This window comes from Carassius auratus, unplaced genomic scaffold, assembly GCF_003368295.1.
Source record: "Carassius auratus strain Wakin unplaced genomic scaffold, ASM336829v1 scaf_tig00018167, whole genome shotgun sequence".
Lineage (NCBI taxonomy): Eukaryota > Metazoa > Chordata > Actinopteri > Cypriniformes > Cyprinidae > Carassius > Carassius auratus.
Genome location: NW_020524855.1, coordinates 30084 through 43167, shown reverse-complemented (window position 1 = coordinate 43167; position 13084 = coordinate 30084). Strand labels below are relative to the sequence as shown.

Here is a 13084-nt window from a genome sequence, read left to right as displayed (position 1 = left end):
CACACACACACACACACACAAACTCTCTCTCTCTCTCTCTCTCTCTCTCACACACACACACACTCTCACACACACACACACACACACACACGGAGACAGAAGGGAACTGGCTCAGTAAGGGAAGGTAGAGAAAGAGGAAGTGGAGGAGTGTTGGGGAATCCGCTGAATGATGTGTTTCTAGTCTTTTTTTGAGGGAGTCTGAAGGAAAGCTGAAGGAGTGGCGCCTCTCGGTGGAAGAGTCGATGAATCACACTAAACCCTCACCGCCGTCCTCCACGTTATTCAGTACTTTAGTTCAAGTGGACACTCACATATCTCTCATCTATGGATGTATGTGTGTGTTTAATAATATCATATATTGATTACACTATTTATTTATTACATTTATACTTCAAATTAAGCACACACTTATATTTATTAATTTAAAAGAATGTGAAATATAGATATTTGTATAAAATATATATTGTATCCTTCTATGTGTACTTAAAAAAGGCATATATAATAAATGTTTTATATAATATATATATATTCTTTTATTTATTTTTTGCTCTCTATGTATACAGTATAGAGTAAAAATGTAAATTAGCTATATATAAAATAAAATATACATGTATATTTATTTACATATATATATATATATACATACATATATATATATATATATATATATAATTGATCAAAAACGAATAGTATGTGTTATTAATGTGTGCAGACTGGCTCCGTCTGTGAGATCGGTCTACAGCGAGGTGTCTGACAGCAGAGAGATGTACAACCCCTCCATGACCCCTGGAGCCTGTATGGACCCCTACATGCGGCCGCCACACGCCCCCCCGCCGCACGGCATGATGGGACACCGCGGGATGCCTCCTCCAGAGGGTGAGCGCTCCTCATCATCATTCTTCAGACGCAGAGTAACACAATAACTGAGCTGCACTAACAGTGTTGATGTTGTGATAGGTGTCAGTGGCTCCCCCTACTGTAACCAGAGCATGATGACGTCACATCACAACCTCGCTCATAACCAGCCGGGATCTGAACACATGGCATCAGGAGACGGTGAGACCACGTCACAGTAAACCCTTACACATCTGAAAAAACATTTGATTTATCTAACCTTAGTTTAGTATGCAAATATAGAGAAATATATTAATTCATGTCCATTCATACTACAGTGATTAATTAATATTTCACATGTGCATGGATTAATTGGTCACATGACATGCAGGTAAACAAACCAAACATTTAATCTTTATTATAATATTTTATTTTATTTTATTTCAGTTTGGGAAACCCCTGCAATAAATAAAAAAGATAATTTTTCCAGATCTAAATGTTAAAAATGTTAATATTTTATTGTTTATTTATTTATTTATTTATTTAATGATTAGCCTTTAAATCAACTCTTAACCCCCAGTTTTTTTATGATTTATTATTACTTTAAGTAAGCTTAACTGAAATGTTAAAAATATAAGTGTTTAATTTTGATTATTAATAAATACTTTTTTTAATTAATTATAGTTTTTTTAATCAACTCTGTTCTGAAAACCCTAAATATTAAGGTTTTTATAAATATTCTTAATAAATCTTCTAAATATTCTATTGCTCATTTTTAGTCCCTGTTCATACAAAATGCATTAACTACTTGAATGTGCAATGCAATAACAGTAGCTCAGTGTTTATGTAATGCTATCTAATGCATGCTAATGCTAGTGTTTTAGAAACATGAATGAAACGCTGGATGCATCTTTATCTGGTCTCTGTGTGTGTCTGGAAGCGTCTTGTTTCTCGACGCCTCGCTCCATGCTGAAGCTGAGTAAGAAGCGCGCTCTGTCCATCTCTCCGCTGTCTGACGCCAGTGTGGACCTGCAGACGGTCATCCGCACCTCTCCCAACTCTCTGGTGGCCTTCGTGAGCTCTCGCTGCGGGCCGAACGCTGCCAGCTCATACGGGCATCTGTCTGTGGGCACCATGAGGTGAAGATCTGCTGTAAACGCCACACAGTTCCTCACAAACACAGACGATTCTGATGCATTAAAGAGGGATGTTTCTGATTTCAGTCCGTCGTTGGGTTTCTCCGGCTCCATGAATTACCCGTCCAGACCGCAGGGTAACATGTACGGCTCTCACCCCGTCCCATCACACCACCCCAGACTTCACGCTCCGCACAAACACACACACGTGAGTCCGTCGCTCTCTCACACTGAACCCAGTGTCACCCATATACTGTTAGTTCTTATTAATATCTACAGTTTGCTGTTTTCATACTTTCAGTTTTTATTGTATTTTTTACATTTTTAGTCTTTTGTTATGCACTACTTAACTTTTTATTTCAGTTTTAGTCTTTTTTCTTTTTTTATTGTATTTTCAGTTAGTCATTTTATTGCTAATTGTTAATTTTGTCATGTGCTTTTGTCATTTTTAGTTTTCATTTATTTTATTTCTTGTTAGTAATTTTGTGCATCAACTTAAAACTCTATGTTTATATATATATATATATATATATATATATATATATATATATATATATATTTAAACAAGTTTTAGTTTAAATGCAGTTTTTATTTTTATTACCCAGTTAGTAATTTTAGTGTTCAACTAAAACTAAATGGACATTTATTATCATTATTATTTTATGTGGTTTTGCCAGTTTGTTTATTATTTGGAATTGATTAATTTTTTTTTTATGTCAGTTTAAGTTCAATTTGTTTTTTTTGTTTTTTATCACGCTTTTGCTTATTTTTTTATTCATTAATATTTCTATGTAGGTTAGATTTTTTTTTTTTTTTTGGTCTTTCTATTTATTGTATTTCCAGTTAGTAATTTTAGTGTAATTTTGATTCATATTACCATTTAGGTAAGATTTATTTTATTTCAGTTATAGCTCAGTTTGATCTTTTCCAGTTATTAATTTAGTGCTTAACTTAAATGTGTAATTTTATGTGGTTTTCCAGTTTTTTTTTAATTCTGCCATTTGGATTTATTTTTTTATTTCAGATTTTAGCTCAGTTTTATTTATTTCAGTTTTAGCATTAAGTACCTTAAACTAAATAGAAATGGATAATTTCGTTATGTGCTTTTGTCATTTTAAGTTTATTTATTTTATTTCTAGTAAGTGATTTTGGTGTTTCAACTAAATGAATATTTGTAATTTTATGATTTTGTTTGCTACTGCTATTTGGATTAGATTTTTTTTAGCTAAATTTGATTTATTTAGCAGTTAATAACTTAAAATGGAAATTCGTAATTTTTCCATGTGCTTTTGCTTATTTTTTATTAATTCATATTACTATTTAGGTTTGGCATGTTTTATTTCAGTTTTAGTGAATTTTTTTTTCAGTTAGTGAAATGAAATGAAATAGGTTTTTCACCTGGTATTTATTTTACTGTAGCTTATTAATCGTGTTTTAATGGTGTAAAGGACACTGACCCTGCTGTGTGTGTGCAGCTGAAGACCGAGCCGGTTCTGGGCAGCGTGATGGACAACATCAACATCAAGAGTCTGGAGGAGCATTCGGAGGGAGACGTGGCCAGTCCGTCCTCCACTGGGACACAGGTGAACTCACAAACCTTGGTCTCTATACTCATACTGCTCGAGTGCGTCCAGGTGTGTGAGCTCCTGCGCTGGTTTCTGCAGGATCCTCTTCTGGGTTTACTGGAGGGCAGAGATGATCTGGATAAGGAGGAGAAACCTGAACCAGAAGCCATCTACGAGACAAACTGCCACTGGGAGAGCTGCAGCAAAGAGTTCGACACTCAGGAGCAACTCGTGCATGTGAGAGAGAGAGAGAGAGAGAGAGAGAGAGAGAGTCATTTACTCAACATGCATGCTGTTAATCACAAAAGGAGAACATTTGTCTTCATTACAGAAATGGATCCTAAAGCTCTAAAAAGAAAGAAACACACTGAAACCCCATAACAGTCGTCCATATGACTTCTGTGCTATATGGCAAATTTTCATAAGATATTTGTTTTTGTGTCAAGATTTAAAAAATGTTATTGTTAAAGTATTGCAAAAGAAAAAAGAAAGTTTTGTAATTGAATTAAAGATGAAATAAAATAAAACATTAAATGAAAAACTTAACTTAAATGATTTTTTTAAATGAATAACTTTAAGCTTAAGTACTAAAACTGAATTAAATATAAAGTGTGTGTGTGTGTGTGTGTGTGTGTGTGTACACAGTATATAAAACAAACTAGTACAGATGACAAAAGCACATTATACAATTACTAAAACTTAAACTAAAATTATATTTAAAACTGAAAATATAAAAGTAAAAGCTAATATAAAATAAAATATTAAAATATAATATAAAATATAAATAATTTTGAAAACAAGAATATGAAAATAAAAGCTAACGAAAAATATTAATAAATACTACAATAGAAAATTTTTATAAAAATAAATTATAGGTAAAGAGAGAGATATATATATATATGTAATAAAAATGACTGAAGCACATAACTAAATTACTAAAATAAAAATTAAATTGAGAAACTGAGAATATAAAACTAAAAGCTAATTTTCAAAATATTAATAAATACTATAATATAAAATTAAATTAAAGTTAAATAGAATGATATATAATATATATATATATATATATATATATATATATATATATATATATGGTTATAAATCTGAATAAAGCACATTACAAAATTACTAAAACTTAAACTAAAATTAAATCAAAAACTGAAAATATTAAATTAAAGCTAATTCCAAGTATTAATAAATATGTTAACAGTGCGTGAACAATACTAATAACATTGGCACCAGGTGGTCTTTCCTCCATCGAGCATCTCTAGTGTTTCGTCATGCTTTTAATCTGCTTCTCCTCTGATTCTCTGTGCAGCACATCAATAACGAGCACATCCACGGAGAGAAGAAGGAGTTCGTGTGTCACTGGACGGACTGTTCTCGAGAGCAGCGGCCCTTTAAAGCCCAGTACATGCTGGTGGTGCACATGCGCAGACACACGGGAGAGAAACCTCACAAGTGCACTGTGAGTACTCGCTCTGACGCTCGGTGTGGGAACGCTCTTGAAAACACTGATGTGACGCAGATGTTTCTGTTTGTGCGTCTCAGTTCGAAGGCTGTAATAAAGCATACTCGCGTCTGGAGAACCTGAAGACTCATCTGCGCTCGCACACCGGAGAGAAACCCTATGTGTGTGAACACGAGGGCTGCAACAAGGCTTTCTCCAATGCATCCGACCGCGCAAAGCACCAGAACCGAACACACTCCAACGAGGTAAACTCAGAAAGAAAACTAAATAAAATACGCATATATATAACGAAAAAATTATTAATTATATGTTTTCTGCTGGTTATGTGTTGCATTCAATTTTTACGTTTTTGATGTATTTGCAGGTTTGTACAATGCTTTAATAAAATGAATGTTACATGACAAAATGTGCAGGATATTTCTGCCAAAAGAAAAAGTTTTAAAACTGTATACCGACTGCAATTAATTTTTATGTTAAAGGACAAAACTATGACTGAAACACCAAGAAATGCACAAATATTGATTACACTTTATTATTACATTCATTTATTGTAAAATAAAATTACTTACTTATTGTGAAATGTCAGAAATTGGCAAAAAAATGCCATTTATTATTGCATTAATTTATTATAAAACATTGCTATTATAAAACAAAGTTACGAACACAGATTGCAATTTATCATTGCATTTATTTATTATACATATATAAAAAAGGTTATTTATTGTCAGGACGAAATTTATGGCTACGACAAAAAATAGAAAATGCAATTGTTTTATGCACTAATTTATTATAAAAATGCGTATGCTATTCTTTAGCTTTTTGTCTTTTATAAAGTACTTATGGTTCAATGCAACCTTTAAAGGTTCATCTATAAATATTTTAATTAGTTGCACTGTTTTATTTTTTTATAATTACTATTTTTTTAAATGTCTCTTTCTCCATTTTTCCTTTTGTAAACACAAATACAGAAAAACAGCAATTCTGTTTTATTTCAATGCATAACACTTTTCATAACAGAAACATTATTGCAGAACATGCCTCAAAACATTTAATTCAATCTATCCTGACATTCTTTATTAAATTAATTCACAACATGACCTGAAGCAATAAGCTTGTAATTAAACAATGCATAAACGTAGCGTCGTTTCCAAACGTTTGGCTACAGCTGGAGATTACATGCAACCATGCTCTCTGTTTCTGGCCTTTAGAAACCGTACGTTTGTAAGATCCCAGGCTGTACGAAGCGCTACACCGACCCGAGCTCTCTGAGGAAGCATGTGAAGACGGTGCACGGACCCGAGGCTCACATCACTAAAAAGCACCGCGGAGACACCGGACCACGTCCTCCAGGTCTGACCAGTGCAGGACAGAGCTCTGAACTTCTGATAGAAAAAGAGGAGAGAAGCAGAGAGGACTGCAAATTACTCGCTCCAGAAACCACACTGGTAAGACAAGCTTGGCCCTCTTTTCTCTTGGCTATCCATTGTAACGCATAGCTGTGTGAATAGAAACTACAATACGTCTTGAATCATTTCTAGAAATCCCAGCCAAGTCCTGGCGGCCAGTCATCTTGTAGTAGCGAACGTTCTCCACTAGGGAGCGCTAACAATAATGACAGCGGAGTGGAGATGAACCTCAATGCGGCGGGGAGTCTGGAGGACCTGACCACACAAGAGGAGAACACCGGGAACACCGGCGGGCCCGAGTCGAGTGGAATGTGCATGTCCGTTCAGGCCTTGAAGAGGTTGGAGAACCTGAAGATCGACAAACTGAAGCAAATTCGCCGGGCAACACCACCTGGACGGAGCGCAGGGAATAAACTGCCGGCTCTCTCAGGTAAAAGCCTTAGCAAATCAAGCACTTTGTTTGCAATCACTGTCAATCTGATGAAAAGTTTTGTTGAGAATGGTTATTTTGATTTCATCAACAGTAACAAATATCAGATGCATATTATGCATTATTTATGTGTATATTTATGCATTAAAGCAATTTAATGCTGTGTGGGATAAATGCACAGGTGTAAACATTATTATAATCTGCAATTGCTTAATGATTTAATTGCAAAAATTAATACGAACATTTCATTTTTTTTTTTTGAATTTGTGAAATTGTAATTTTCGTCTACTAAAATTAGATGTCTCTTTAGACAGAAAAGCTAAAATCAGTAAATATGACATGATACAATGTGCGGGATATTTTGGTCAGAAGACAAAAATTATGACTAAAATAATAATTATTGGAATTAATTTATTAAATAGTTGCAAGACAAAAACTAAAAAAAAAAAAACGTACAAACAAAATTATTTTAAAACAATTGCAGGTTAGTTTTGTCAGAAAACACAAACAAAAAATGTCAAATTATCCTTAATCGAAAATATCGCAACTTAATATAAATAATTTTTTTTTTTTGTAATACAAAAATTACTAAAAAACTACAAACACTGATTGCAATTAATTTTTGCATTGTTTAATATTAAACATATACATTTCTGTCAAAGGACAAAAACGGAATAAAACAATAAACTGTAAAAAAATTAACACTGATTACAATTTATTGTAATTAATTTTTATTTTTATTTTATTTTTTTATTTTTTTATTTGTTATTGTAATTAACAAGTTTTGTTGTAAGACAAGAACTGTGGCTAAAACAAAAGAACTATGTAACACCGACTGCAATTTATTGTTGCATTAATTTATCTTTTTTTGTGTGCAGGTTATTTCTATTTATACATAAAAAAATTTAGTTATTTTTTATTCATAATTATTATTTTTATTCATAAAAAAATTACATTTATTATGCGAGGTCATCTGAACTGTGCTTTAAAATTAATCATCAATCCCATGATTTTATGATCTATAGCTTAATGTTTTCCATTGAAATCTGCCATTGAATAATTCTAATGCTACATCTGCTTCCTTCTCTGCTTCCTTTATGAAACAGGAGAGAAGATGGGCATGTGTGCACCTTCACCCTTGCTCTCCAACCGGCGTGTAATGGAGCTTTCTGCCACGGATCTGGGTGGAGTTAGTGGAATGGGAATGCCCTGCCCACCGAATGACCGACGGGGAAGCGGCACCAGCAGCCTCAGCTCTGCCTACACAGTGAGCCGCCGTTCATCCATGGTCTCGCCCTACCTATCCAGCAGACGCTCAAGTGACATTTCCCAAGTAGGTCATTGCCAGTCTGTGATGGGAGCCGATGTTCCCGGCGACCCACTGTCTCCCCAGAACAGCCAAAGAGGTGGATCATGCCAGAACCCCGGAGGGTTGCCAGGTCTTCTGAGTCTGACTCCTGCGCAGCAGTATAGTCTGAAAGCTAAATATGCAGCAGCAACAGGCGGCCCACCGCCAACCCCGTTACCTAACATGGACCAACCTGGCAACCCTGGAAGGTTCCTGAGGGAATGCCATGGCCAACCTCTTCCTCCATTTCTGCAGCAAGGTGGCACACGGAGGCACAGTGCTAATGCCGAATACGGCACAGGAGTGATTTATCCACATCAGGCACCTGGGAACAACACAAGGCGCGCCAGCGATCCAGTACGCTCAGGTGCTGACCCGCAGGGTTTACCAAAGGTGCAACGCTTTAACAGCTTGAGCAACGTGTCCCTTATGAGTCGCCGCAATGCACTGCAGCAGTGCGGATCTGATGCCTCTCTCAGCCGGCACATGTACTCACCTCGTCCACCGAGCATCACTGAAAATGTTATGATGGAGGCCATGGCTATGGATCCTCATGGGCCCGCCGAAGGCAGAGAGCAGGGCAACATGATCCAAGGTGGAGACCGAGCGTACATGGGCTACCAGCAACCTCACCTCCACCCTCACAATGCAAGTCAAATGTCTCCCGGACAAGAAGGATTGAGCTGCATGGATCAAGTCTTCCAGTCTCAAATGCAAGGTCCATACCAGGGCCAGCGTGATGAGATCTGTGCCACGGGGATGATGGTTCAGGGTGACATTTCGAACAGTCTTCTACAGCAGGCCGAGTATGGCATGAGCAACTGCCAGCTCAGTCCTTCCGGACCACATTATCCCAGTCATGCTGATGGATCAGGACCCTGGGGACAGACCAACCATCTCCACAGCCCACAGACCAATACGCAGTACCAGGGTGTAGGGATGCAAGGACAGCACTACCCTCACCAGAGTGTATACAACCCTACATCTGACCCCGGCCATCAAAGAGTTACTGTAAAACCAGAGCAGTTCCATTCATCCATAGGAGGATCCAGTTCTTGCCAGAACATCAAACCTCTACATCGGCATAATGTGAATATGCAGGCGTATCCAACGCAGCCACAAGGCCGGGGTCTCATGAGCAGATCCTCCAATGTGAATTGTGACTTTCTTCAAGGCCAGATGGGAACACAAGCCGGTCTTCCACAGCAGAGCCAGGTGGGATCGTTCCCAAGCGGTGGAGAGATAAATCTTGCACTGGCGGAGAGCCGTGGGTCGCAGACGCCAATGCATCAGATGAAGGAAATGATGGTGAGGAATTATGTGCAGTCCCAGCAAGCGCTCCTGTGGGAACAGCAGCAGGAGCAAAGGGTAGTCGTCAATGGTCTCTCTGGGAAGCCTGATGGCATGGACCTGGGAGGACAAACGGCGATGTTGCAGCACAGTCCACAGCATCAACAAGCTAACCAGAACCTTTATCCTGGTAATTCTTTCCAAGGCTACCCGAATCAGAACTTGATGAGCCCACCGCAAAATACAGTTCCCGCTTCCATCAAGGAGAATACCACTGGGTTTCAGGGATCCTGCTACGGGCCGGATATGGTGCCACGACCACCTCAGGGACGAAAGCCTCTGAGTCGCCAAAACAGCTTATCCCAGCAGACAAGTGGAGCTTACCTGGGCACCCCAACTCACCTGAGCCCCGTCCACTCCACCGCCAGTCCCAGAAGAGGAGTCCGTCTCCCGCCAGTTCAGCAGCAACAACATTTGGAAAAATTCACCAATAACAACAACCCCATGTACTACTCAGGCCAGATACACATGCACCACGATATAGAGAAAATTCAAGATGGTCCATGCCTGGCCCAGCAGCACCTGACAGGGATAGACCCTAATACCAAGCCCACATCGATGGCCTACTCAGACCCTGCACCCATGTCCAACGCCTTAGAAAACCTGGACTTGGAGAACGCTCAGATTGACTTTGCTTCCATCATTGATGACCAAGAACCTTCATCTTACAGTCCAGTAAACCCACCTCTGGGTCACCACCAGTGCTCCTCTCAGACCTCCTCTCGTCTCACCACACCCCAAACCTCCATCACCCTTCCAAGTGGCCTTTCCAATATGGCAATCGGGGACATGACCTCAATGTTGACATCCCTTGCTGGGGAGAACAAGTATTTGAACACATTGTCTTAAAGTGTATATAATTGATCCAATGTGAGCATGTAGACTCTATAGCCCTTTCGACACTAGAGGTTCCTCTGGATGTCCTTTTCCTGCTCATGCACCAGGTACTAATGGTTCTGCTGATGTCTAACATGGGATCTCACAGATTTTGCATAGAAGTTTTGTAATTGTGTAAAATATGTTGCTAAACATTACCACAGAGGCCCTAATGACATTACGGAAGGGGTATTCTGGTCACTACTGTGAGACTGTTTTTGATGGAAATCTTGTTTAAAATGTAAATATGAGCTTTGGACTGTAAATGATGGCGAGAGATAGTATAAAGAAAATCTACTTTTTGATACATATACAAACTTGGACTGGCTCAAAAGCCACAAGAAGACTGAAATACTAAGTGAGCGAATGTGTAAAGGAAGAAGCTTGTTGGCACATTATCTAGAAGTACCGGTAAAGACAGGACTCAAGTGCCTTTGACCTTTGTGGCCTCTTTGATTCCTCACAGAAACGACATGTTGGAGAAAACTCGTCAGATGAGACACATGGACTCTGTGACGGATGGACAAACTCAGTATGAAGCCCAAGAGTATACTTCAGTTCATGAACACTTCTGGTGTATGAGTACAGCCAAATGCATAAGCTTTCAAAGCATACTCCACTTAATAGTGCACAAAAACACAGGTGGCCGACACATGTGCACCAGAAAGTTTAATCTTTGTCGATGTCTGCGTTATTCTTCTACAGAAGTTAAGCAATAAAATAAAGTCTGTACTCTTTTAAACTAGCAGGCATCTGTTTTGGTTGCACTTCAATTGTCGCCACCTTGTGGAGCAACTAATTAGTGCAAAAAAGCTGTTTGCATAAGCTGAGGGTAAAGAGTACATGCATATACATTGGGCTTAAGAGAAAGAGTGTTCTTAATAAAATGCATCGCTAACTGTCATAATGGCAAATTACATAACAGTATTTTGAAGCCTTTTTAATTATCTCTAGGTCTAGACAGGAGCCTTTGAGTCATTATATTCATTCAAAGTTTTAGTGTTTGTTTTCTGATTATTTGACTAGTCTGCTTTCAGACAGATACGTTAGGGTAACGGCACTGAGTGTTTTGTTTATGGTTTATTTTAGTGTACGCTGTGCTACATAACCCAAGCTAGCATGCATATGCATTGCACTGACAACAGCACTGAGCTGAGGAGAAGTGATGAATTTTTATTAAAGTTTCCATAAAGTATGAAAGGTACACACAGTGCAGTATTTTATTTTTTGTTTTTTTCAAGTCCTCTGTTATTTCAACACTCTGTCTACATTGTGCCTAACTCATTTGATCATTTAAGTGTTATCAAGGGCTGCGGTTTCAAATGCAACCCTTTAAAAATCCCAGTGTTTCCACTTTCTGTGGCATACCAAAGACGACCGGCACTGAGACGAGTCCACACTTGAGATTCGCTAGACACATTGTCATGTGCTTCCATATTGCTGTGATAAAGAATGTTACAATGTTCTTTTTATCATTTCCTCTTTTTTAAAGAAAAAAAAAAACATTTTGTGGTTTTTGCATTTCTGTGTGTTTTTATATCTGTCACAGTTCAACTCAAACCTTTTTGCTGGCAAAAGTTCATAAAGTAGTAACAGATTTATTATATTAGCATTTATCTCATCTATTTACAAGGAAGTGATATTTTTGCCTACCGTTTTCTACATTTTTGTACAAAGGTACTATATTATACCAGTTTATAAATAAACAGAGCCTGTGATGGAAGAAAATGATGTGTTGTGTTATGTTTCTTTGTGCATATCCATGAGTTACTATTATAGCTTTGTTAATATTTTGAATTAGTTTTTATTTTGTTGTTTTGTCATTTTTATTAGTTTTTATTTCAGATTTAGTTATTTTAGTGGTACATCAAGTTTAACTAGCTGCATTAAAATAGGTTTTTATATTTTATTGTATTTACATTTTGTTTTAGTTTTAACTATAACAACCCTGATCCATGTACTACTCTCTCAACTGGGTGAAAAAAACAAGATGTCAGACATCACAAGACATTTTTGTGCATTTTCAATGCCTCCTACATGGTGTCCATAGCCTGTATTTTTTTTAATTTGTAATTTTAAGGCAGAAACATGTCAGATTTCCTCTAGATGGCGTCAATTCTACAGCTCATGGTCTTTGTGAGGTCTTGAAAGCCACACACAGGGTTTATGTTACACTGGCATATTAGATCCCTCCTCCTTTTAGCTACAAAAGAACATGTTTGCTCACTAATGCTGGAATCTCTGTGACAAAGCTAATCCTCTCCATACTTGCCCTTTCCCTGTCCCCGATTATAAGATCAAAAGAAAGATTTTCCTGCACTACATGCCAGTGTGTGTGTGTTTGAGTGTACAATGCTGTGGCTCCCGGTCCCTGGTACCCTGATTCGGCCCCACTGATCTAATACTGTGTGCGGCATGAATTCAATGAAGACCTGCCCTCGACATCACCATCGCCAACTCCGCTGACTCAATTCTCCCTGTCTCCCATCTGTTATAACTGACTGATCGTCTCCGCTTATTCCTTTCACTCTGTACCTCGCTTCCATCCTTGACCACTATTAGCCATCTCTCATCTCACACTATCCCTCCTTCATCATTAGTGGTTTATGCTCAGGCAAGGATCCATTTACTTTTGCTCATACTTAGGGTAACCTCAAGAACTGAAGCC

At 37.8% G+C, this 13084-nt stretch overlaps 1 protein-coding gene across 1 annotated transcript; it reads left to right on the top strand.

Moving 5' to 3' along the window:
- Positions 1-715: 715 nt before the first annotated feature.
- LOC113075970 (zinc finger protein GLI1-like) lies at positions 716-10498 on the top strand. Its single transcript, XM_026248614.1, has 11 exons — positions 716-876; positions 958-1056; positions 1775-1973; positions 2058-2178; positions 3446-3553; positions 3635-3772; positions 4854-5003; positions 5087-5251; positions 6215-6451; positions 6545-6842; positions 7949-10498. The coding sequence occupies exons 1-11, from the start codon at positions 765-767 to the stop codon at positions 10387-10389; spliced, it is 4068 nt and encodes a 1355-aa protein (XP_026104399.1). The 5' UTR covers positions 716-764; the 3' UTR covers positions 10390-10498.
- The last annotated feature ends 2586 nt before the right edge of the window (positions 10499-13084 follow it).

Bases quoted from the DNA above. Each gene is read 5' to 3' on its own strand.
- LOC113075970 (XM_026248614.1), top strand. From the start codon at position 765: ATGTACAACCCCTCCATGACCCCTGGAGCCTGTATGGACCCCTACATG. The intron at 3,554-3,634 runs GTGAACTCACAA...TGGTTTCTGCAG, and splicing joins CGTCCTCCACTGGGACACAG to GATCCTCTTCTGGGTTTACT. The intron at 6,452-6,544 runs GTAAGACAAGCT...AATCATTTCTAG, and splicing joins TCGCTCCAGAAACCACACTG to AAATCCCAGCCAAGTCCTGG.